This window comes from Vidua macroura, chromosome 29, assembly GCF_024509145.1.
Source record: "Vidua macroura isolate BioBank_ID:100142 chromosome 29, ASM2450914v1, whole genome shotgun sequence".
Taxonomy (NCBI): Eukaryota; Metazoa; Chordata; class Aves; order Passeriformes; family Viduidae; genus Vidua; species Vidua macroura.
In genome coordinates this window covers 2362823-2386426 of record NC_071599.1, presented here as the reverse complement: position 1 = coordinate 2386426, position 23604 = coordinate 2362823, and the positions used below count along the sequence as shown (strand labels likewise).

Sequence of the window (23604 nt, the reverse complement as noted above, 5' to 3'; positions counted from 1 at the left end):
CGGAAAGGGGAAGTGTTCTGTGCCACAGGGAGGCTGGGTTTTGGCGGCTGCCGTGATTTCACTCCCACGCGTAGTCTTGCACAACCCTCGGCCTCTGCTTCCTCCCTCATCCTCCTCCTCTCCAGCTGCTGCGGGACTGAGCACTACTGAAGTGTGGGTGGGCACTGGGGGACCCCCGGCGAGTCCCTGGGGCTGTTGGGGTCCCAGGGATGCAATACCAAAGAGGAGCTCGTTTAGACGGCTGTTGGCGAGGGCTGGAGGGGATTTGGGGTGGTTTTGGGGTTGCTTCGGTGGCGAGGCCGCGGATCGAGGTGGATAATTTATGGCACGTTTCTCTCTGGTAGAATAGTATCATTTTATGGTTCAGGAGGGGAAAAAAAAAAAAACAAAACAAACAACCCAAACCAATTTTTTTTTTTTTTTTTTTTAAATTTAAAAAAAAGAAAATAATCTGAGCAGATCCTGCTGTGTCCTGTCTCGGAGGCGATGGGGGGGAAGGGTACGACAGAGGTCCCGGGGGCGGCGTTGGCTCGCCCGGCCCCGGGCGCACGTGCCGCCCCGCCTCTCGCCCGGTTTCACAACCGCGGGCGCCGCCGATGTTTTCCTCCCCGGGACTGGGCGCATGGCGCGGCCGCCGGGGCCGCTTCTCCTCCTCCTCCTCCTCCTCCTCCCTCTCCGCTTCCTCCTCCACCTCGCCGCCGCCGGGCGGCCCTGCGGCCCCGCCGGTGAGTGCGGCCGGCACCGGGCAGGGCGGGAGAGCGGCGGGGGGGGGGGATAGCCCTGAGCCTCTGCCGGTGCCTGGGCCTCGTGGGTCCGGGCACGGCGAGGGGACACATGCGGTTCCCTGCCTGCCCCGAAGAAGCTCAGCCGGGTCCGGGGAGGCGGGCGGGTGGTGGTACGGGGCGGCGCTGGGGGGTGGGAGCTGAGTCCCGGGGGCTGAGTCCCGAGTGTTGTGTCCCGGGTGCTGAGTCCCCGGTGCTGAGTCCCGGGAGCTGAGTCCCGAGTGTTGTGTCCCGAGTGTTGTGTCCCGAGTGTTGTGTCCCGGGTGCTGAGTCCCGGGTGCTGAGTCCCGGGTGTTCAGTCCCGGGTGTTCAGTCCCGGGTGTTCAGTCCCGGGCGCCGTGTCCCGGGTGTTGTTTCCCGGGTGTTCAATCCCGAGTGTTGTGTCCCGGGTGCTGAGTCCCGGGTGCTGAGTCCCCGGTGCTGAGTCCCCGGTGCTGTGTCCCGGGTGCTGAGTCCCCGGTGCTGAGTCCCCGGTGCTGAGTCCCCGGTGCTGAGTCCCCGGTGCTGTGTCCCGGGTGCTGAGTCCCGGGTGTTCAATCCCGGGTGTTGAGTCCCCGGTGCTGAGTCCCCGGTGCTGAGTCCCCGGTGCTGTGTCCCGGGTGCTGGCTGCCTGCTGGGTGCTTTCCCAGCAGCAGGAGCCGAAGGGAACAGCAGGTTCACGCCGTTGACCTTTGGAGGGAGCCGGGAGCGCTGCCCAGGCCTAACCCGGGCTGCCAGCCAGCGCCGTGGCTTAATCCCGCTGGCACTGGACCCCCACCCAGGGACTCCCGGGACCACCAGTCCCAGTCTGACACCTTCCCTGGGCTGTGCTCCCCGCCACCAGACCCCTCATACCCCACAGTGTGAGGAGCCACTGCCACTCTCCAGCTCAGTGCCCTGACCCAACAGCAGTCACTGGACATGGGGAGCAGATAATTGGGTGCCTTCCATCTCCAGGGACACCCACTGGGCCTGGGGTCTCATCTTCATCGCCTGGTCCCCTCGTGTTCCTCCAGGACTGTCACGGGACACCGTGTTGGGCCACCTGGGAGCCAACATCACGCTGACCTGCCAGGACGAGGAGCCTGCAAATGCCACGGTGTTGTGGCAGGTGCAGGAGCAGGGGGCAGCAGGGGGCTGGGGACGACAGCTGGCCAAGGGTAACGCGCTGCTCCTGCGGCGGCTGCGCTACGAGGACTCCGGGCACTACAGCTGCTCTGTGGGGAGCCACCTGCTGCGCTCCCTGCGGCTGCTGGTGGCAGGTGGGTCCACGCTGGGGCGGGAATGGCCCTCGCAGCGTTGCCTGTCGTGGCCCCTGTCCCCCAGCACCTCCCTGCCTTGCAGAGCCCCCTGAAACTCCCCAGGTCTCCTGCTACCGGCGGAGCCACGACAAGGATGTCCTGTGTGAGTGGCCGCAGCAGAAGAAGCCGTCCCCAGGGACACGGGCGATGCTCTGGGTGAAGCGGAGGTGAGTGCTCTCACTGCATCCACCATGGGCTGGGACCCCAATAGGACAGGACACGTCCCTCTCCATGGGCCTGGTGCCATCTGGGACCCCCTGGCTCAGGCTGCTTGCCTCCCTGCAGATCCTTTCCCTAGCAGTGACTGGTAGCTGCGAGTCCACAGCACAGGATGTGTTCTTTCCCCATGGCCCCACTGCCCAGTGCTGCCTGGGACCCCATGGCACAGAATGTATCCCTCCCCACAGACCCTTTTTCTAACACTGCTGGGGATCCCCACAGCACAGGACATGTCCCCCACGGCTGCCCTGTGCCTAGAGCATGCTGCAGCCCCCCCTGAGCTGTGACCTCACAGGTTCGTGGCTGAGAATGCCACAGAGCAGCGGTGCCGCTACTTCTCCAAGGCACGGAAGTTCGTTTGCCGGGTGAAGGTGCCACCTGGCACTGATGATACCAAACACCTCGTGGTGTCCACCTGCGTCAGCAACAGTGCTGGTGGCTCGGCTGGCAGAGACAGGATCATCACCCTCAGCGGTGTCCGTGAGTGCCGCCCCTGTTGCTGGGAGCTGGGGTGGCCGAGGGTGCAGTGCGAGGCCCTGAGCCCCCCCACTTCCCCAGCAGTGAAGCCAGACCCCCCGGTCAATGTGACGGTGGAGGCTCTGGAGAAGGCGCCGCAGAGGCTGCAGGTGAACTGGTCCTACCCCCCCTCCTGGGACCCCCGTTTCTACTGGCTCCGCTTCCAGGTCCGCTACCGCCCCGAGCCTGCCCCAACCTTCGTGGAGGTGAGAGCCCCGCTCGCTGGCGTGCTTGCTTGTCCCTGGCCAGACCGTCCCCAGCCCTGTGTCCCCTCCAGGTGGATCAGGTGACGACAACTTGGCTCGACATCCGCGACGCGTGGCGCGGGACGAGGCACGTGGTGCAGGTGAGGGCGAAGGATGAGTTCGGCCACGGCACGTGGAGCGAGTGGAGCCAGGAGGCCGTGGGTACCCCCTGGACAGGTAGGAGGGAAACGTGGGGCCCTGAGACTGGGGGCTCAGCATGGGCTCTCCCAGTCTCATACTCCCCCCCTCGCTGTGCAGACCCTTGGGAGCTCACCTCTGAAATGGAGCCTCTCAGCTCACAGGTAACAACGGTCTCGGCCCTGGGAAGCATCACACGCTCCTGAAGGGGTCTCCTGTCCCCATGTGGGACACGGGGATACCAGGGCAAGAGGGCTGACCTGTCCCATTGTGCCCCCCCACCTTTTGCAGGTCCCCATGGAAGATGGCACCTATGGGGTGACGCTGCCCCCCGAGCTCTTCGGGGAAGATGATACTAATGGTGCTGGTGGTGAGGAAGGATTCCAGGACTGGGGCTGTGGGGCAGGGACACCCAGGTCCCTTATCCTCACAATGAGCCCACCCATTCTCTCCGTGTCAGGGTCTGTCATGGAATCCAGCACCCATCCTGTGACATCCCCCTATGCCTTCCTGGTCACCGGCGGGAGTCTGCTCCTTGGCATCGCCCTGTTTGTTGGCATTGTGGTGAGGTGAGTGCCAGGGGGGCTGCTCCAGGGGGCTGTGTCTGCCCCCTCCCTGACCTGGAGCCACTCTTCTCCCCTGCAGGTACAGGCAGATGTGGTGGACAAGTGGGCAGGAGACGACCAAGCCCGAAGGCGAGGGGCAGCACATGCTGGTCCCTCTAGGCTTACCCCCACCCACGCTCAGTGATACCCCTCTGCTCTCACACCCTGCCCCCTCAGCCCCTGGAGTGCTCCACATGACTCACGCAGATTATTCCTCCTCAGGGCAGTAGCCAGGGGCTGAATATGCTGGTAGGTTCTTGGGGGTTGGATGGGGGGGTCCCAGGGCTTCGATGTGGCTCTGGGAGCAGTTCCCCCCCTCCCCTCACTATCTGGTGGCTCTGTGGCTGGGACAAGCCTCTGAGGAGGAGAATCAGTGCCATCCCCCATGGAGGAGCAGCTGGGAGAAAAGAAACTGTGTCCTGGGGGGCACCTTCAGCACCATAGCCAAGCTGGGATGGCCAGGAGTGACAGCACTGGAAGCATGGCTGCGCCACAGCATGGGAGCTGGCCCAGGACTGGGTTTGGGGGTCCCGCAGGGAAGGACCTGGTCCCTACAGTGCCATGGGGGTCAGGGAGGGAGGGCCTGGCTGGATCAGCCCCATACCTCTGCTCCAGCCCCCTCGGGGCTCCTTTTTAAAGCATATGTTGGGGAAACAGGACAATGTGGCTCAAATAAATGCTTTGGATTTTTACTGGAATGGCTGCTGGGAGCGGGGAAACAGAGGGGTCGCTGCAGCCCCCCCCATGCCCTGGGAGTGGCTCCAGTGGGGTTGCACCCCCACTTCATTCACCCCCTCCTTTGCTGTACTCTAACTGAGCCCCCCCACCACGTACCCCAGGCTGTGCTCCGTGGTTCACCGGTGCCTGCCAGGCTGCACCCCCTGTGCTGTGCACGCCTTCGTGCCACAAACCCCCTGCCCTGCACCCCCAGCCATGCCTCCTCTGTCATGCACTGCTCACCCCGTGCTGGGTTGTGCAACACCCTGGGGAGCTGCAGCTGCACCCGGGCAGGAAACCACAGGCTGAGGGGAGAGGGTGCTCAGGCACCCCGGGGACAGTGTTCCTCTTCCCTTCTGCTGGCCCCCCGCTATAAAAAGCCTGGCAGGATGCAGATGTGCTCTTGAGGGATCCCCAGTACCCCTGGCCCCCAAATCTGTGGTGGCTCCTGCCAGCACGAGGCCCCCAGGACCACTGCTCCCTCTCAGCCAACAAGTTTATTTAACTCTATCATTACACGTCCCAGTCTCGCTGCATGCCCCCAACTCGGGCACGTGGGCAGCCCCCATGACAAGTCGCTTCTGGCACAGGGTGGTCAGGACTTGTCCCAGCAAAAGGGGGACAGCCCTGCTGGAGTCCAGGAGTGGGGTCCCTTCAGGACTGGAGACATGACAGGGGTTCTCTCACTGGACCCTTGCCGTGGTGCATGCCCGTCGCTGTCTCATGCCACGGGCTGGGGGTCGCAGACCACTCGGGGGCGGCATCAGCCGATGCTAATGCAGCTTGCAGTGGACGGGGTGCAGCAGGGCCATGTGCTCAGCCCCCTTGAAGGGCAGCTTCTCAGTGGAGTAGTAGTGCACAACCTCAGGGATGCTGGCGAAGACGCCGCTGGCCTGGCTGAGCGTGTACTTGTTGTCCTTGGTCTGGGCCACGATGATGTGGACGCAGCCCTGGCTGGTCCTGGGCGGCCAGCAGGCATCAGTGCTGCCGCCAGCCCCCCGGCGCCCGCCTGCCCCGCGGCCGTATCCACCCCTGTTTGTTCCCGTCCCGCTCTGATTGTTTCGGCTCCAGGGGCTGCGCTTCCTCAGGAAGGAAACGCCGCTGGCGCTCCCGACAATGTGCCGGGGAGGGGGACACGCCGTAACCCCCCCCCCCCCTCCGCCCCAGCTTCACACCAGGATGCCTGGGTCCCCCCGTGGATCGGGGGGTGCCATCCCTCGGGATCTGGGCGCTTCCTCCCCATCGGGGCTTTTGGTGCGAACAGCCGGGGGCAGCTCCTGCCGAAGCACCGCCCCAGCGTGGGGATTCACCCCCGTGTCCCCAGGGTGGGAACCCTCGCGACCCCCCCCCTCCCCAGTTCTGCGGCCACCCCGACACTCACTTGAGCGCGATGGAGTACTTGCCGCTGCCGGTCTCGCTGGTGCGCACCAGGTAGCCGGCCTCCCGGCACGGCTGCAGCCGGCTCTCCGCCTCCGCCCGCGTGATGGCCCCGTGGTACCAGCTGGGGGGACACAGCGAGGGGACGCTGAGCCGTGGCACAACACCGGGCACTCCATCCCTCCCTCCCTCCTCGGCCCGCTCCCCACACGTGGATCGCCCTCGCAACTCACGGCTGTTTCTCCAGCGCCAGGGCGGGGTCCACCCGCTCCCCCTCGCTGTGCTCGGTGCCCGCCGGCTTCAGCATCTTGGGGGTCCAGCTCTTCTGGCGGAGATGCTGCCGCAGCGTCTCCTCCTTAGGACGCTCCGAGCCCTCAAACTGGACTGGGAGGGACGAGATGTGAGCCCCCAAAGCCCCCACCTCCACTTTCAATCCCCCATCCCTAGCTCGATCCCTATCCCCAGGCCCAGCATCTCCCCCTGAACCCAGTCCTAAACCCTTCTCCAACCATGTGCCTGTCCCCATCTGGTCCAACACCCCGCCATGAAAAGGGGCATCTTCAGTTACATAAAGTTGTTCAGAGTCCCATCCAACCTGACCTGGCAGGCATCATCTCTCTGGGCAACCCCTGCCAGAAGAAAATTCTTGTATCTAAAGTGCCCCTCATAGTTAAAAACCATTGCACCTTGTCCTCTCTAGAGCCCTGCTATAGATCTGTCCCCATCCCTACCGCCATCCCCATTCCCATCCCATGCCTGTCCCTTCCTCCCACCCTCATTCCCCATCCTGTGCCTGTCCCCTACCTGACAGTGCTTTGACAATCTGCTCCTTCTTCCACTCCCAGGGCTGCTCATACTCCCCCGCCGGGCGCTCGTCGTTCTCGGGCAGGCGCCCATCACCAGCCCTCGCCCTGCGCTCTGGGGTCCCCCCGGCCACCCCCTCCCCAGGCTCATAGGGGGTGTCATAGAGCTGTGGCCCCTTCCCTGCCACCTCCTTGCCCCCCAGCCGCTTGGCAAGCTCCAGCTTGGCACCCCCCCTCCCCAGGCTCTCCAGGACTGTCCAGCAGCAGGATGGCTTTGACCAGGGGATCCTTGGAGCCACGACGACGGATTTCTGCGGGGAAGAGGGATGATGGGTCAGGGATGTGAACCCTGAGACCCCCCCCCACCCCCAGTCCCACTACCAGCCCTCAGTGAGGGATGTGCTGGGGACTCCACGCCGGCAACGCCCCACTGGGAGCCAGCTCGGGAGGAGCTGGAGCAGGAAGGGGCCCATCCTCATGGCGCCTGGTCTGCTGTCCAGCCCCGAGGCTGCTGGCGCCACAGGCACGGACCCACGCCAGTGGGGCCAGCTGGGCTCCATGGCAGCAGGATGCTACACCCCAAGCTGCAGCTCAGCTGTGCGGGTGGGAGCTGTGCCCTCCCAGCCCCCCTGCTTCTCCCCACGGCGCCAGTCCTTGCCTAACAGCCTGGGCTGCCCCGCACGGAAAAAAAAAAAAAAAAAAAAAAAAAAAAAAAATCAGCAGCAAATCTTTTATTTCCAGCTTCCGGCCCAGTCAGTTCCTGTTGTTGTGGCCAGCTGGACGGTCGCCACGCCAGCCGGGGTGTCGCTGGCTGGGGGGCACGTCCATTGGGAACTCTTGGGGGGTGGCACCCTGGGGTGACTGGGGGGCATTGAGGGCTTTGCAGTGGCCACGTGTGCCCGTCGGGTGATGGCAGCGGGTCATGGCAACGGCTGAGGGGCCGGCCAGCACGGGTCAGTGTCCGGCCTTGCTCCCACTCCTTATCTGGCCCTGCGCAGCCGCAGGAAGCGGCAAGCGGCTTTCCTGTTCCCGGAGCCTCCTGCTCCGGGTGGCTCCGAGGGCAGCCACAGACTCCTGGCTGGGGAGTGGTGCCAGCTGTGCTGCTGTGGCACGGCACATACCTGTGATCATCTGCTGCGCATCGTAGGGCTCCATGTACCCATCGTTCTCCCCCAGGCGCTCAGCATCCCGCTGCCCCTTGGTGCGTTTGGCATCGTAAGGGTCTGCGTAATCCTCCAGGATGATAACCTGAGCAGAGAACAGGCATTCCTGGCTTCAGGGGGCTGTGGGGGTCTCTGCAGGGGTGGCAGAGATGCCACCAGCACAGAGGCAGGCGGGGAACAGGCACGCTGGGGTCCCCAGGGAAGGATGGTGGCTTATCTGGGATAAATGGAGCCGTGCCACAACCCCAGAGGATGCACCCAGTGGCACCTTTGGGTGGGGGCTGTCCAGACCATTCCTATGCCTCTCAGTGATGGTGAGGAGCCTGGGGGGGAGCTCTGGGACCCTTCTGGGTGACAGCAACCCAGTCCTCCCAAGGCTGTGCAGGAGTGAAAGACCAGCTTCCCAGAAAAGCTTTACATCAGCCTTTGTTTAACCAGCAGACGAACTCTGGGGTCAGGCTGGCATGGGACACGCGGGCTCTGATGAGGATGCCCGACGACCCCCCCACCCCCGAATGGGTGATGAAGGGCAGTTGAGATGAAGGCAGCTTTGAAGGAATTTAAAGGCAGCGGAGCCGGGCAGGATAAAAGGATGAAGTCAGCCAGGCTAATGAGTCGGAGACCAAAGCAGTTAAAGCTGCCAGTGCTTCACGCTCCCCACATCTCCCCCTCTGCCCCCGGCTCCCAGTCCCTGCCTTACCGTCTCTGTCTTGGGGGGCTTCCCCTTGTCCTGCTCGGGGGCAGGCAGGCCGGCAGGCAGGGGTCCAGGGTGCCCCTTCCCGTTCTTCTCGGAAGCCTCCACCTTGATGAGGCGGTTGATGTAGGTTTTGGAGGGTCCCTCCGGTGTGCCTCCCTCCACTCGGGAATTCTTCCGCATCTTCCCGGTAGCAGCCTGGAGCAGACCCTGCAGGTTGTCCCGTGACAGCCGGCTGCCCCCTTCCTTGCCACCCCCAGCCGGCCGGTAGCCCCCCAGCTCAGCAGTTGAATTCTTGCGGCTCTTCCCGAGGCTCCCGCTCCCCGGCCGAGCCCTCTCTGAAACCGTCTTCAGGTTGGATGGGAACTCCTTGAACCACTTGGCCGCCATGGAGCTGGGCAGATGCAGGGGGTCGCAGCCCCCCCGGGGCTCCGCGACACCCCACGGCTGCCCCGCCGGCTCGGAGTCGACTCAGCCGGGGGGCGCTGGGCAGCCCGGCTGCCCCCAGCCCTGGAAACGGGATCCTCTGCGGACTGGGGCCAGCCCGGGAGCGGGGATGCGGGCCGGGGGACCGGGGCCTTCGTGGGGGGCTCCAGGCGTCCTCGGCCCCGGCGGGGACAGCTGGTGGGTCCCCAGGGGTGCCGGCTCCTGCGGCCCGGGGAGGGAACCGCGTGCCCTCGGAGGTGCCTGGCCCCGGGGAAGGGTCTCGGAGGGGGCCGGCGTATCTGCTCCAGCAATGGGCTGAGTCGGGAGGGCTCGCCGGGCGTCGGAGGAGTCCGGCCGGGGCAGTCCCGGGCAGGTTCCAGGGGTCCGCCGCCCCTGGGGACGGGGCCCGGGGGGGTCTCTCCGAGCTCCGGAGGGCCCGGCCGGGAACGGGCAGCCGGGGGGTCCCGTCGCGGCTCCTCGGCAGGGCCCGTCTCCGGGGGCTTCGGGGCTTCGGAGAGGGGTCAGGCCGGCCCGGGGGGCCCCATGCGGCTGCGACGGGATGGGCCGGGGCCGGGCCGGGCCGGAGGGGCCGGAGGGGGTGGCAGGGCCGGCGCTCCCCGCCCAGATCCGGAGGGGGCGGCCCGGGGAACGGCGCGGCACCAGCGGGCGGACGGCCGCGGCCCCGGGGAGCCGTGGGAAGACGTGGAAGCTTCGGTGGGGGTCCCGTCCCGGTGGGGCGGACAGACCCCGTGACGCTGCCTGGCTGATGGGACGACCCCTACACACGGATCCCCGGGAGGGAGCGCACGAGTGGAGCCCGCGCAGAGACTCCAAGGGCGGCACAGAGCGGCGTGGGCCCCCTCCACAGACCCTGGGCACGGACCCCGGGGATTGAGCCTGGGCGTGGGCTCTGCTCGCTCTGGATGGAGGCTCCGCACAGCCCCGCTAGCCCCCTGTGCGCAGCCACCTTTACAGCGACCTCGTGCACAGAGCGCAGCCCGACGGGGCACAAGCGCTCTGTGCAGCCAGGGCGCTCGCTCTTTTGTGTACCACCCCCCAAAAACAAAACAAAACAAAACACACCAGCCGAGTTCTGTCTGGCCGTGCTGTCACCTTGGGGGGAAAAGCGCGGCAGAGCCCAGCGGGAGCCCAGCCTGGCGGGCTGCAGAGCCGGGGGTGCCCTTACCACAGCAACCTCCCCCCACTTTGCAGCTGCACGGGAAGAGGAGAGGGTTTTGTGGCAAAATTGTTCCCCCAGCCGCCAGGATGGGAGTTTGTGGCAGAATAAGGGCTCCTCTTCTGTACAGGGGGAGGTGCTGGGCGCTGGCAGCGCCATAGGAAGTGATGGCAATTTCCTCGCTAGCGCCGCTGGGCAGGATGTGCCTTGCAGTGGTGCGGTGCCACTGGCAGGCTGCTGCCCGAACTGCCAGTGGGATCTCGCCTGGCTTCAGCTTTGCCTTTTGGAGGCCTAGGAAAACTCTATTTCCCCACCAGTAAACTCGGGCGCTGGTTCCTTTTCTTTCCTTCAGAAGGCAGACTTCGGTCCCCCTCAATTTTTATGGGGTCTCAATAGGACAGACATGCAGGCAGCACTGTCCTGGTCGCTTTGTGCTGCAGTGGTGCCACATTTCTCCTTCAGGAAGTCTTCCCTCGTCCTTGTTCTCTGCCGGCTCCCACAGGGGAAGGCTTTGGGAGTGCCTTTGGCAGGTGGCTCTGCACACCTGCTTCCCTGAGAAGATGAGCTTCCCAGAGCCAGCCTGGTGGCAATGAAGGCCAAGCCCAGCTCAGAGTGGGATGGCTCCTCCCTGGGCAGGTGTGAACAGACAGGACTGGCAGGTGGCCTGCTAGACACCTGCTCCTGCTTCACCTTCAGCCTCGATGCTTGCCAGGTCAGCATCCCAGTGAGAGTGTCCTGCAGGGCCCTCTTCAGTTCTGCTCATCCCAGCCTGTAAAGCCACCATGACCTGGGAGTGTGTGCCATGAGCTCTCCCAACCAACCTGGCATACCCAACCCCATCCCATCGCTGGGCTCAGCAGAGCAGCCCTTACTTCCCCAAAGAGAAAGCCCCAGAAGTGTTTTAAACCATCATTAAACTGAGTTAACCTGCTACCTAGCAGGTTCTTGAGCTAAAGGTGGGAGCTGAGTGCAACTACTTCTACCCCCCCCCAGCCCCAGGTACCAGGAACAGGGTTGGAAAGAAAGAACCCCAAGAGGTGCTGGTCTGGGCTGGAGGACACTGCTCAGCTTCACAAATCCTCTGGTCCTTCAGCAAAGCACTTAAAAATAGTCCCCAAGCTGAGGCCAGAGCCACTCCTGCAACTGTAATCCCTCTCCTAACAGCATCTTTTTATTCCAAGGCTCTGAGCAGGACAGGGAAGCAGCTGCTGAAGTAGATAATGGAGTTCTGAGGCTCTTTGATTTTCTAATGACTTTTATTCAAACACAGTGAATTAATACGCATGGCTCCATCTTTGACACTAGTGCGTCAGCTCTGTCCTCCAGACGAGGATGTGGCCCGAGTTAGAGGAGCTCCAACAGCCAAATCTCCTTCCAGCAGACTCAAAACAAGGCCGTGGGGATTCAAGGAAACAGGCCACAACTGCAGCAACCCCATCCTGGGAGGGCTGGAGTACAAAGGCGAGCAGGAACAATAGCTTAAGGAAAGTAAAAGAAAACCCCATAGAACGGGGCGTTCACTGGCCAGGGATGGGAGGCAGGGATGGGAGCAGTGGCAGGACAGCAGTGCCCATGCTCCACTCCCTGCTTGCAGCCACAGCACAGCAGGGATGGGGACAAGGGGCTCAGCCTCCACGCGTGGCTAGTGGGGAGAAACAGGACAAAGCTCAGGCCTCAGCTCATCTTACTGCTTGGCAAGAGGACAGGGAGAAGTGTGGGGTGGGATACACCCACAAACCCTTCCTCCAGTGCAGGAGAGAGGACAGCCTCGCACATCTCCCCCTCTGTGCTTCCAGCTGAAAGTCTGCAGTTTATAAAGCCTGGGTTTGCCCAGGGAAGGTGGGACAGAAACCCTGCTCCCTTCATGCCAAAAAAGAAAAGGGCTTTTCTTCTCCCAAGTCTTCCTGCAGGGCTTGGGCCCACCACTGCCCCACCTTGGGACCAGGGCTGCAGCAGGGTTTGCAGGGCACAACCCACCCAGCAGGAGCTTGGAAAAAAAATTAGTTAGACCAGCGCTCTCAAATTAACAAACTGTAATTTTTCTTCAAAGATACATTTTCCATACACATCCATCATACACCGTAACAAAAAAAAGCAGTGTACATGAAATAAGAAAATAAATTAAATCCATAGCATAGGTAAGGAGGATGCTCTAGACTGGAGTAGAGTCAAAAGTTTCCAGCAATACAAGAGGCTCAAGAGTTTGTTTTAACAAGAATGCCTGCTAGCATGGGCCCAGCAAGTGTTCTGGGTCAGTCCAACTCCTTAAACAGTTATTTAGAGTTTTGAACAGCCAGTATTGTCCTGCAACAGGCAGAGCTATTACATCCTGGGAGAAAGCCAAGAGGCATCACTAAGATCCACGCAGAGCATCCAGAAGATATTCAGATTGGTCCTGCAGCATCCACTCTAGCCATCCTCCTTGGGTGGTGTATACCAGCCTAAAATGAGGAGAGATCAGTGAGGGAGGAGAAACTGCACCTGGAGAAGCTGTCAAAAGCAGCCCAGTCCCACTTCTAAAGGGTCACATAGTCCTGCTTATTGGGAGCCTTTCCCTCTGGCTCACTCCCCCAACACCACATGGGCAAACATGAAATCATTTAGGTTGGAAAAGACCTCTCAGGTCATCAAGTCCAAGCAATCAGTGAGGTGCTGCCTCTAGTTACAGCCACCAGAGCCCAGCACTGGGCAGCAGAGAGGGCAGCACCACTCTGCAGCCACACTGTGCTGCCACTGCTGCTGGCACCTCTGCACCTGAGGCAGGATAAAACTCGAGTGGCTTGTCTGGGGAGCCCAAACAAGCAAGGGAAAATGCAGGCACTCTCCCTCAGCCCTTACCATTCTTCTCATGGATCTGAACCAGGGACTTGTAGGACTGCTGTGCTCTTGTCAGGCTGTACTGGTTCTGCAAGGGAAGGCAAGGAGACTGTCAGTCCAGCAGGAAACCGTGGGGAAGCCATCCCACACACCTTCCCCTGTGTGGCCAGACCTGGCTGTGCCCCCATCTGCCACCTCACTGCTACCTCCCCATTCTCCTACACTGTCCAGCCCCTACCTTGTTGGCTCCAAATTGGACTCGTGCCTTCCCTTTCACCAGCGTTGCACTGATCTGCATGATCACCGACTCGATGGAGTAGGCACTACTCCAGCCCTTAGGGATGAAACACACAGTGAGGCCAGATGCACCCACCTGTGCTCCCAGTGCAACCAAAGGGCCTTCCCCAGCTCTGGCAGGCAGTGGTGTGGCAGGAGCTGTCAGGAATACCCAGTGTGGTAGGTAGAACAGCTCCCCCAGTTCCCGCAGGGACCAGCACCCACCTGTTTTGTAAGCAGTTCCATGCAGATGGCACCGCCACCCAAAACATACCTGGGAAGAAATCAGACAAAGTTACCACACAGATAGATGTGATTGTACCCACCCGCTGCTCCAGAGGTGAGACATCTTCTCTGATTAGATTTCTGATGGAAAAAATAGGCTACAAACTCCACCATCGCCGTCTGCTTCCCAATGGCAAATCCACGTCACAGGATTGCACAGCTCTGGATAAACCCAGTGAAAAATGCTGCAGGAAGCAGCACTGCAGAGCAGAGAGAGACAGATTGTTACTCACCCCCCTGACAGCACCGGGGATACAACCCTTACAAATGGTGGATCAAAAGGAAAGTTATCCTGGAACGAGAGAAGGGAAGCAGAGCCACTGAGTTCTCTGATGCCTCGCTGAGTCAGGCGTCTCTCGGGGAAGGGGAGCCTTACTTTAAAAGAGAAGTTGAGGAGGATGAAATCTGTTCCTTCTTTCTCTTTGAGGATTTGGAGATCGTTGTGCAAAGCGCTGTCCTCGTCAACCCTGTGACAGGAAAAGCCCAGAGGGTCAGGCAAGGCCCTCTGTGCCCCTCAGGCCAGCCGCGCTCGCTGCCGGCACAGCCCGGAGCTGCCGTACCTGCACAGCCGGGCACTCACACGGGCAGCACGGGCTGCCAGCATTCTGCTTCCATTTTGCAGAGGAGGCCATCACACCCCTTTTTCCATGCTGCCAGCTTAAAAATAAAGGCTGCCCGGCCCAAGCAAAAGGCAGCACTCGTGTCTGGAGGGTGTGAAAGCTCAGGGTTTGCCTGCTGCACCTCTTTCCGGACTCTAGGAACAGCAGAGACTTGCAGAGTCCTCCGATTACCTCACCTCGTCTGGAGATACCATCTCCTTTTTGTTGTGGAGACAGCAAGCCAGCTGCCTGAGAGAGGCTAACTCTAGGTCTGCTTGGTGCTCCCCTGCCATGCTCACGTCCCCTCTGCTCACAGGGACTTTCTGGTCCCATCACCAAAACCCACCAAAAATGCAATGATCCCAAGATGGGCCACCTACTTCAGGAGTTTGACGTTCCAATCGTACAGGCTGTCATTCACTAGTTCAACTGCATAGTATCCTGCAAGGAGAACACGGGGGGGTCATTGTGGGGGGTCACTGAGAGGGGGTTGAGCCATCACCCAGATTTCAAACTCCCTGGGCCCTTCAGCACAATTTCACTTGGGCACTGTCCCTCCATGAAAAGCAGCACCTATCCAGGACAGTCCTGAGGGCAGAAGTTTCTTTCTCTGAGTCCCTGGGCTCAGGAAAGGAGAGGGAACACCATCCCCCTCAAAGCCAGATGATTCTCTGACCCACAGCACGCTCCTCGCTTCCATCCAGCAGTGGCAGGGAGGAGAGGAGGGTGAGGTGCTTTTGCTCACTCTTGACAGAGCCACAGCCATCAAACACTGGAGATCCTCCCCCTCAGAGGAGCAGCACAGCTCCAAGGCCCACTGGGTACCCCACAGGAGGAGAAGGAATCCTCCTCCCCGGAGCTCCTGGCAGCACTCACCGCCCTTGAAACTTGGTGATCGGTAAATATCCCTGAGCTCCTTCATTAGCCGGTCAGTGGCCTGCACAGACCCAGACACTGCACCCTGCAAGGACAGGGAGAGGGAAAAGTTGCATTGTTATGCTGCACCCAACCATGGCTACTGCTCTATGAGGTCAACACCTGAGCTACAACTCGGTCCAGCCTCTATGCCAGACTGTATCCTGCCTGTCACCTCTCAGCCTGTCCCTTGCCCCAAATATGTCACCTCAGGCAGCACAGCTGCAGCAGAAACACCTCTGTGTCCTCTCTACTGCCTTAGAATCTCAGCCCAGGGGTACAAAAGCACAGTCCACCTCCACAGCCTCAGGTGCTCGTGGGGGCACGGCTCCTGGGGCAGAAGTGAGCCCCAGATCTTGCTGCAGGAGGACTGCTCCATGAGGCACCAATGCCCCTGGGGCCACCCAGTGCCCTCCCTGAGCTGCAGAGGCAGTTCACAGACTCCTCTGCTTCAGCCCCATCAGCCCTGGAGAACTGGTACTGCTGTACCTGTGGCTGGGGACAGCCCCTCTGATTTAGGGCTGGAGGGCTGGCAAGGGCCTCCATCACTCTTGCCCTTGAGTCCCTCTGCTTCCCCAGCCCACCTGCCCACTGGGCGACACGTACATTTAAGTAATCTTGCCTCTGGTTCTTTTTTATTTTCTCTAAAATGGCCAGGTTTTCCTTCCCAATGCCTTCATCCTCTGTCTTTCTCCCATCTGCCGGCTCTTCCTCTTTCATCTCATAGTGGTCCAAGTCCTCAGTGTCCTGGGAAGGGAAGAGGAAAGCTCCAAGAGATGTGCCTTTGCTCCTCCCTGCTCCCAGTGCTGAGCTGCCCTGACCCAGGAGCGATTCCTAGTGCAGCTCCTTCACCCCAGGAAGTCCCAGCTCCTGATCTGAGGTACAAATAGAGTGGAAGACACAAGGTGTGGGCACTCAGCTGGGCTCATGCGAGCTCTCTGTTTGCTGGATGCTCCCTGCCATGTCTCACGCCTGTTTATAATGATCCATTTAATCTCTCATTCCTCAACAAGCCCCAAAGCAACCATGACCCTGCACCTTGGCACACCTGTGGCTTCAGCAGCTGCTGGGTGGCTGGAACAAAGCACAGCCCCTTGGCAAAGTGCTGCCAGGCCACCTGGGCCCCTGGGCTAGCCAAACCCCAACAGGGACGCAGGTCACCAGCACCACGAGAAGAACAGACCCCTGCACCCAAATCCAGCTGCACAGGATGTGATTCCCTCAACAAGAGTGGGGATTTCACAGCATGTCTCTCTGCAGATCAGCCCAGCACACCCCAAGTGTAGTACCTGACCCCAGAAGAGCCTTTGGCCCTCACTGTTTCCCAAAATAACACGTGGCAATGCAAGACCCCGATGGGGAAAAAACAATTGCAGCCATCTGGGCCCACTACAGAAATCTCTCCCCATGCACACAGGGTTCAGCTGCCTGGAAATGGCTGTGGGCACGCACAGCTCCAGCACTAGCACTGAACCCTCTGAACAAGTGTTTACTCTGGCCTCTCTGGGCTGGTCGTGGCTACTGAGCAGCATTTTTGGAAGGGCTTGGACATTTTTAGACTCACACAGGAAAAGAGATCCTCCTAGAAAATCCCTCGAGTAGATTAACCTGCATAATGAATCTGTGTGCCGGGGCACAGTTCTGCTGCTCCACTCCTCCACACAGCTGAACAAATCCCACTGCTCAGCACAAAAACCTCTGCTCTACATGGGAGCATTCTCCCTCCACAACACCTGGCATTAGCAAAAAGCACAAGGGGCAATGCTCAGCTCCTCGGGGTTTATTTTTCCAGCCCACAGGAGTGGAGGCCTTGCACACACCCATTTGCCATAAAGCAGCAGATTTGCAGATTCACGAGGTTATGCTGGTTCCAGTTTAACCCTCCCCCTTTTCCCCATGGATGCTGGCAAAGCCCAGCCTTAATTTAGCAAGCAATTCACTTTGCTAAAACCCCCCAGCTGCTGGGGTGCTGCTGCTGCTCAGTGACCTGCCCCCAGGCTCCACGGCACTGCTGACTCAGTGCCCGTGCTGTTCTCGTGTCTGAGGCATTGCTAAACGTCACCATGGAGATTCAAGATTATTCCACCCACTTCCACAGATCTCTAAACTGCAAACCAAACAACCAGAGCCTGTGGGTTGTGCAGCAAGGTGCCCTCAGCTTGCAGTGAAGTGTGGCTGCCTCCACCACTGCTGGCAATTAGCTCACTTGCACACTCAGCCACCTGACCTCATCCTCTCTGTGGGAGTTCCGTGCAACAGCGACTTCCTCGCCAGCAACAGCAACCCAGAAATCCATCTCTCTTTTAGACTTTAAAGAACAGCACATATTGTCCAAGCAGCTCTGCTCACAGCTCATCCACAAGCCTTTGGAGGCCATGGCTACATGGCCATGCTCAGCCTCTGTGCTCTCCCAGGGTTTGTGAATATGTGGAGCCCAGCTGTGCCTCAGAATCCTCAGCATCAAAATGCCAAGAACTATCCAGCTTTTGATCCAAACCTGCCTGTCTGGTGGCCACAAGCTTCCCCTAGACAAGACCCCTGTACCCTGGCACCTTTCAGCACCTTTCTCCCCGTGCTCAGCTCTCTGGCACATATCCTCCCACACTAAGGTAGCATTTACCTCTGGCATCTCTTCATCTTCCTCTTCAGAGGACACTTCTTCCTGGGTGCTCTGTGGAGAGAGGACAGGGATGGAGATTGTGTGGTCAGCATCCTGGGAAAACGCTCTCCTGCCTTCCCAGATGCTTCCAAGGTGAGGTCAAATAGGGATGAACAAGCAAAACAAAATTAAAAGCAAAGAGTAGCCGAGAGCCTTTACAGAAAGCAGCACCAAGGCCCAGCAGAGCAGGCCAGCATCACCCAGGACAGGAATCCAACTCCTCAGCCACTGTGTTCCTCCTCTGGTAACCCCCAGAAGCCTCCAGAGCAAACATCAGGGAACTTGGAGCTTGTTTTCTGAGCTTTGGGAGCCTTTTCCTGAGCCGCTCACCTGCTCTGCCGGCAGAGGCTGGTCCAGCATTTCAACATCTGGATGTTGGGGGAGGTTGTAGAGTTTGCACAGGTCAGAGATTATTCGCTTCAGGTGCTGCAAAAGCTGTCCAGAGAACAGAGGGTCAGCGAAGTGTGGGGAGCTCCGTGCCCAGCTGAGCCTCAGCCCTGCAGCCAAAGGCCCCAGGGCTGCTCCCTCCTGCTCCCAGCAGTGGCAGACACGGGTGCAAAATCCCACCCCAGCATCAAATGATGTCAGAGAAGTTCACCCCAAATATCTGCAACATTTTTGAGACCAGAAGCAATCCCCTCTTCAGGCAGCTGGGGATATGTAAGCAGGGAGTTTCCCCCCAAAAGGGGGGGAAGTTCCCTCCCCTCTGACGGGCAGCAGAGCATGTCTCACCAACGTGTTTCCTTTCCTGACTTCCACCAGCCTCTCCAGGATAGCTGCCAGGTTGGGATCGTCTGACTCCACAGACCATATTGGGGGAACAGCTGGATAAGACTCCTGCAGAAGGGGGAGAAGGAAGTGTTGCTGGGATGGAGGCTGTTGTGGTGCAGATCCCTCTGGACCACAGAGATCAGCGTGACTGAGCCACCCTCCAGCATAAACCTGGGGCTGAGGGCAACACACAACCCTACTCTGGCTCTGTGCTGTGTCCCCCTGGTTGAACACAGAGGGAGGACAGTGGCATTTTGGCCACCCCTCTGGCCGTGGGGCCACTGGGGATGGAAGGCAGGAGAGGCAGGACACTGAGGGCATCCCATGTTGCCCATGGGCTACGAGCCTCACACCTTTGCACCTGCAGTTACAGAAGGAGCAGCCACGCAGAGCAGAGGCCAAGCAGACACCTTCAAACCAGGACAAAACCTCTGGCAACGTTCCCAACGTGCCCCTCCAGAAAATCCTGGTCGTTAGTCCCACTCAGAATCTACACCAGGGACTACCCGAGCTCTGCTAGCCCTCCTCGCCTGGAGACACAAACCAGATGGAACCTGTGATCACAGAGGGCAGCAGCACAGCAGCGCCGAGCCATCCAGCACCGGGATCCCGAAACATCGGTGCGGATGAGGCAGAGCAGAGAGGAGGAGCTGCCGCTGCTGCTCCAGGTGCCTCTTCTCCAGGCACATCAGCCCCCCCTCGGTGAAACCCTCCAAAACAAAACCGGGGGCAAGCAGGGAAAATGGGGGCACGGGGCGGTCTGAGGGGGCTCCACGCCCGGGGACGAGCAGCTGGACAGGACTGGCGGTTCCCAACACCACGGGGAACGGCCGGCTCTCGTACACCGGCACCGGCCCCCGCCGCCGGGCACTGCCCCGTGCCTTTGCTCGGCGTGAGCCGCGGCCCCGAGGAGCTCGCAAGGCGGGACGGGGGCAGCCACCCCCCGCGCCCCGGGACGTTGGGGCACGGGCCCGGCTCACCCTGGGCCGCAACGGCGACGGCCCCGTACCCGCCACGGAGGAGCCGCTCGGTCCCGGGGCCGCCTCGCGGTGCCTGGGCCCGCCGCACCCCTGGGCCTCACCGTGATGTTGCAGTGAATACGGACGGGTCCCGGCGGCGGCCCCCGGGAGGCAGAGGCGCCGGCACGGGCCCCGGCCCCCGGCACGAACTCGCAGCTGATCTCGTCCGGGCAGGCGCTGCCGATGCGGAACCGCTCGTGGCCGCGGTGAAAGATGGACTCGAGCAGCCGCAGCTCCCGCCTCAGGAGCCGCCCGGCGGGGGCCGCCGCCACCTCGGCCCCGCTCCGCCCGGGTCCCCCCGCCGCCGCCTGCGCCCTCGCCGCCTCCTCCGGCCCCGCCCGCTGCATCTTCCCATGGAGGGACCCGCTCCGCCGCCGCCGCCGCCGCAGCCCCGGAGCCCGCCCAAGATGGCGGCGGGACGGCCCCGCTCCCGGAAGTGCCGTCGCCGGAACGGGCGGGGCCGCCCCGCCGGAAGCGTCTCGCGACATAGCGGAAGTGACGCCCGGTAAAGCCCCGGGGAAGCGGGGCGGGGCCCGGCGGCGGAGCCCCGCCCCTGCCCGGGAGGGGTCACGGGGGGTCACGGGGAGGGGGGGGGGGGGGGCGCACCGGGCACGGCCGGAGCCCGGCGGGACGGGGCTGCCCAAGGCCCGGCACTCCCGGCTCCGAGACCCCCCCCCCCCGCTACGGGTGTACGGTGGGGCCGCGGGGGCTCCGGTACCGGGTTCCACCCGCCAGCTCTCCCGCCGCTCCGCCCTCCCGCTCGGATCCCAGCCCGGGGCTCCGCCGGCCCCGTGCAGGGACCCCGGTGGAGCGGCGGGCCGGGGGAGCTCAGACCCCTCCGCCGTGTCCCCGGGCCGCGGCGGGGCGGAGGCGGGGGCGGCCCCGGGGCCGCTGACGGCGGCGGTGACGGCGACGGAGCCGGAGCACGGGACGGCCCCGGCGCAGCGCCCGGCACCGCCTCCCGCCCGGGGCCGCCCCGCCCGGGCCGCCGCCGCCGGCTCCAGCACCTCGGACAGCGCCCGGCCAGAACCGCGGACAGCGCCGGGTACCGGCGGCGGCACCGGGCCGCCCCCATGGCGCTGCTCCGCGTCCTCTGCCTCCTCGCTGCCCTCAGACGTAAGTGCCGGGGGCTCTGCGGGATGGAGGGGACCGGGCAGGAGCGGCCCGGGCCCGGGGGGCTGCGCCTGTTGCACAGGCTCCCGGGTGGAGCCGGTACCGGCCGCTCCGCGGTGCCACCGGCGCCCCCCGAGCGCCGCGGGGCTTTGCGGCCGCCGTGGGCTCCGTCTTTCCGAGGCGGTGCCAGGGGTGGGCAAGGACCGAGCCCGAGCAGGGGAGAGGGGGTGTCACGAACGGGCAGGGGAGGGCAGAGAGGAGCCCCCGTTCTCTCCCCCCACCCGGCCCTCCGTGACACCCACACCCCATCCCCGTGCACCCCGCCGTTCCTGCTCTCGGGGCTGCCAGGCACCGCGTACCGGCTCTATCCCGGGCGGGGGGGCTCCCCGGACCCTTTTTTGGGGGGGCTCTGCCCGCCAGCATGGGGCTGAGGCTCTGCCATGCCCCAGGGAGCCTGGGCACGGACACGGAGGAGCGGCTGGTGGAGTATCTGCTGGACCCCGCTCGCTATAACAAGCTGATCCGGCCGGCCACCAACGGCTCTGAGCTGGTGACCGTGCAGCTGATGGTGTCGCTGGCGCAGCTCATCAGCGTGGTGAGTTGGCCAGGACTCTGCTCCCTCCCCAGCCCCCTGGGCAAGCCAGGGGCCCCAAACCCTCCCAGCAGCCTGGGGGTGACGGGCCCTTGTCTCTCTTGCAGCACGAGCGGGAGCAGATCATGACCACGAATGTCTGGCTGACCCAGGTGGGCACCCTGGGCTCTGACGTGGCCCTGAGACCCCTATGCCCACCCTGCCTCGGGACTCCCCAGCCCCTGCCTTGAGACCCATCCCTATCCCATGCATCCTGTGTGGGACCCTAACCCTGTTACAGCCCCCCGTAAAGCCTGAGTGGGACCCCCGTGTCCCCCCTGTCCTGAACCACCCCCTTGCCCCAGGCCCCCGTCCTGTGGCCCCCCCTGATGCCCCCCCTGTCCTCAGGAGTGGGAGGACTATCGCCTCACGTGGAAGCCTGAGGACTTCGACAACATGAAGAAGGTCCGCTTGCCCTCCAAGCACATCTGGCTGCCTGATGTGGTGCTCTACAACAAGTAGGTCATTTTTTGGGGGTGCTGTGTGTTCCCCAGCCCCACCCAGGGCAGGGGGCCGTGTTGCACTGCCGGGCTGACGGGACTGACAGCACCTCTCTTCACCCCAGCGCCGATGGGATGTACGAGGTCTCCTTTTACTCCAACGCAGTGATCTCCTACGATGGCAGCATCTTCTGGCTGCCGCCTGCCATCTACAAGAGCGCGTGCAAGATCGAGGTGAAGCACTTCCCCTTTGACCAGCAGAACTGCACCATGAAGTTCCGTTCCTGGACCTACGACCGCACCGAGATTGACCTGGTGCTGAAGAGCGAGGTGGCCAGCCTGGATGACTTCACACCCAGCGGCGAGTGGGACATCGTGGCGCTGCCGGGGCGGCGCAACGAGAACCCCGATGACTCCACCTACGTGGACATCACGTACGACTTCATCATTCGGCGTAAGCCGCTCTTCTACACCATCAACCTCATCATCCCCTGCATCCTCATTACCTCCCTGGCCATCCTTGTGTTTTACCTCCCGTCTGACTGTGGCGAGAAGATGACACTCTGCATCTCCGTCCTGCTCGCCCTCACCGTCTTCCTCCTGCTCATCTCCAAGATCGTGCCACCCACCTCGCTGGACGTGCCGCTGGTGGGCAAGTATCTCATGTTCACCATGGTGCTGGTGACCTTCTCCATCGTCACCAGCGTCTGTGTCCTCAATGTGCACCACCGCTCGCCCACCACGCACACCATGCCGCCCTGGGTCCGCACCCTCTTCCTGCACAAGCTCCCGGCGCTGCTCTTCATGAAGCAGCCGCGGCAGAGCTGCGCGCGCCAGCGCCTGCGCCAGCGCCGGCACACGCAGGAACGCGCCGCCGCCGCCACTCTCTTGGTGCAGGCCGGCGCCCGCGCCTGCACCTGCTATGCCAACCCTGGTGCTGCCAAGGCCGAGGGGCTCAACGGCTACCGGGAGCGGCGCGGGCAGGCAGCGGGCCCCGCAGCGGGCTGCGGCTGCGGGCTGGAGGAGGCGGTGGACGGCGTGCGCTTCATCGCTGACCACATGCGCAGCGAGGATGACGATCAGAGCGTAAGTCGAGCTGGGCGGTGTGCGTCGGGGAGTGGGCAGTGCTCAGGGCTGGCCAGAGCTGCGGGGTGCACAGTGTGTTCTGGCTCACGGCTGCACCATAGGAAGTGATGTGCACGGGCACCGAGGGGGTCCCTGCCCAACCCCGTGCCCAGTGAGGTCCATCACTGATCCCTGACCCACCACTGCAGTCCCAGGCTGAAGCAGCTGCTCTAGAAATCCAGGAGGCCTGGCCCTGCACAGCAGTCAGGCTGCAGATTTTGAAGAGTTTTCCCCCCCCCCCACCCAGCTCTGCTCACTGGGGAAATGTTTCCTGGGCTCAGCAGTGTGGGTGACAGCAGCAGGGGGAGTGAGCCCCATGAGGCCCACGGCAGGCTGGCAGGCAGCCCCAGGAACTGCAGTGCTGAGGGAGCAGATTTGAGCCTCTGAAGATATGCCAAATTCCCAGTCGGGGCAGTGTCAGGCGCTGCTTTAGGCCCCAGCCTGACCCAGCATTTTTCCTGGCCCCATGCAGGTGAGCGAGGACTGGAAGTACGTGGCCATGGTCATCGACCGCCTCTTCCTATGGATCTTCGTCTTCGTCTGTGTCTTTGGCACCATAGGCATGTTCCTGCAGCCCCTCTTCCAGAACTACACCACCAACTCCCTGCTGCAGCTTGGCCAGGGCACCCCCACCTCCAAATAGCATGGGGAGTGGCCAGTCCCAGGGCCAGAGAGCTGGGTACTGGGCTCAGGCAGCCCCTGCAAACCAATAAATACTCCCACAGGACCGGGCTGGTTCCATCTGGTGTCATTTCATCCTACACTGTGCTCTGCAGGCCTGAGAGAGCAGGATGCAGCCAGGGCTGGGGTGA

At 62.2% G+C, this 23604-nt stretch overlaps 4 protein-coding genes across 10 annotated transcripts; 2 read left to right on the top strand and 2 right to left on the bottom strand.

Annotated features, from left to right (window-relative positions):
• Window positions 1-456: 456 nt before the first annotated feature.
• On the top strand, window positions 457-4477 carry IL6R (interleukin 6 receptor). Of its 4 annotated transcripts, none has more exons than XM_054001096.1 (10): window positions 457-725; window positions 1719-2023; window positions 2106-2229; window positions 2577-2761; window positions 2843-3003; window positions 3075-3219; window positions 3301-3344; window positions 3472-3550; window positions 3641-3749; window positions 3826-4477. In XM_054001096.1, the coding sequence occupies exons 1-10, from the start codon at window positions 487-489 to the stop codon at window positions 4013-4015; spliced, it is 1581 nt and encodes a 526-aa protein (XP_053857071.1). In that variant the 5' UTR covers window positions 457-486; the 3' UTR covers window positions 4016-4477. The 4 variants fall into 4 exon arrangements, with proteins under 4 accessions (XP_053857071.1, XP_053857070.1, XP_053857072.1 ...); XM_054001095.1 differs by having other exon boundaries at window positions 2840-3003; XM_054001097.1 differs by having other exon boundaries at window positions 557-725; window positions 1778-2023; window positions 2840-3003.
• A 507-nt stretch (window positions 4478-4984) lies between these two features.
• Window positions 4985-8934, bottom strand: SHE (Src homology 2 domain containing E). Its single transcript, XM_054001126.1, is given in 7 exon segments — window positions 4985-5462; window positions 5884-6003; window positions 6113-6263; window positions 6684-6936; window positions 6938-6993; window positions 7804-7930; window positions 8546-8934. Coding segments are annotated over 7 exon segments (1278 nt in total). The 5' UTR covers window positions 8930-8934; the 3' UTR covers window positions 4985-5275.
• Window positions 8935-12160: 3226 nt separating this feature from the next.
• On the bottom strand, window positions 12161-19995 carry UBE2Q1 (ubiquitin conjugating enzyme E2 Q1). 3 transcript variants are annotated; one of them, XM_054001108.1, is made up of 13 exons: window positions 19474-19995; window positions 18426-18530; window positions 18024-18128; window positions 17655-17705; window positions 15641-15781; window positions 14996-15080; window positions 14500-14560; window positions 13897-13987; window positions 13754-13812; window positions 13461-13509; window positions 13198-13293; window positions 12981-13047; window positions 12161-12583 (listed from the first exon to the last, which is right to left on the bottom strand). In XM_054001108.1, exons 1-13 carry the CDS (start codon window positions 19969-19971, stop codon window positions 12552-12554), a joined length of 1440 nt encoding a protein of 479 aa, XP_053857083.1. In that variant the 5' UTR covers window positions 19972-19995; the 3' UTR covers window positions 12161-12551. The 3 variants fall into 3 exon arrangements, with proteins under 3 accessions (XP_053857083.1, XP_053857084.1, XP_053857085.1); XM_054001109.1 differs by having other exon boundaries at window positions 19546-19995; XM_054001110.1 differs by lacking the exon at window positions 15641-15781.
• CHRNB2 (cholinergic receptor nicotinic beta 2 subunit) lies at window positions 19906-23519 on the top strand. Of its 2 annotated transcripts, none has more exons than XM_054001107.1 (6): window positions 19906-19988; window positions 21046-21191; window positions 21296-21340; window positions 21576-21685; window positions 21793-22753; window positions 23265-23519. In XM_054001107.1, the coding sequence occupies exons 2-6, from the start codon at window positions 21162-21164 to the stop codon at window positions 23433-23435; spliced, it is 1317 nt and encodes a 438-aa protein (XP_053857082.1). In that variant the 5' UTR covers window positions 19906-19988; window positions 21046-21161; the 3' UTR covers window positions 23436-23519. The 2 variants fall into 2 exon arrangements, with proteins under 2 accessions (XP_053857082.1, XP_053857081.1); XM_054001106.1 differs by lacking the exon at window positions 19906-19988 and adding an exon at window positions 20517-20599.
• Window positions 23520-23604: the final 85 nt, after the last annotated feature.

Excerpts from the sequence above, each read along its gene's own strand:
- CHRNB2 (XM_054001106.1), top strand. The coding sequence starts at position 20,557 with ATGGCGCTGCTCCGCGTCCTCTGCCTCCTCGCTGCCCTCAGAC. Across the intron at positions 21,686-21,792 it reads GATGTGGTGCTCTACAACAA|CGCCGATGGGATGTACGAGG; the intron begins GTAGGTCATTTT and ends TCTTCACCCCAG. Across the intron at positions 22,754-23,264 it reads GCGAGGATGACGATCAGAGC|GTGAGCGAGGACTGGAAGTA; the intron begins GTAAGTCGAGCT and ends GGCCCCATGCAG.
- IL6R (XM_054001095.1), top strand. The coding sequence starts at position 487 with ATGGGGGGGAAGGGTACGACAGAGGTCCCGGGGGCGGCGTTGGCTCGC. Across the intron at positions 2,230-2,576 it reads ATGCTCTGGGTGAAGCGGAG|GTTCGTGGCTGAGAATGCCA; the intron begins GTGAGTGCTCTC and ends GTGACCTCACAG. Across the intron at positions 3,345-3,471 it reads TGGAGCCTCTCAGCTCACAG|GTCCCCATGGAAGATGGCAC; the intron begins GTAACAACGGTC and ends CACCTTTTGCAG.
- UBE2Q1 (XM_054001108.1), bottom strand. The coding sequence starts at position 19,971 with ATGTCGCGAGACGCTTCCGGCGGGGCGGCCCCGCCCGTTCCGGCGACG. Across the intron at positions 18,129-18,425 it reads TCAGGAAAGGAAACACGTTG|CTTTTGCAGCACCTGAAGCG; the intron begins GTGAGACATGCT and ends TTCTCTGGACAG. Across the intron at positions 15,081-15,640 it reads AGAGGCAAGATTACTTAAAT|GGTGCAGTGTCTGGGTCTGT; the intron begins GTACGTGTCGCC and ends CTGTCCTTGCAG.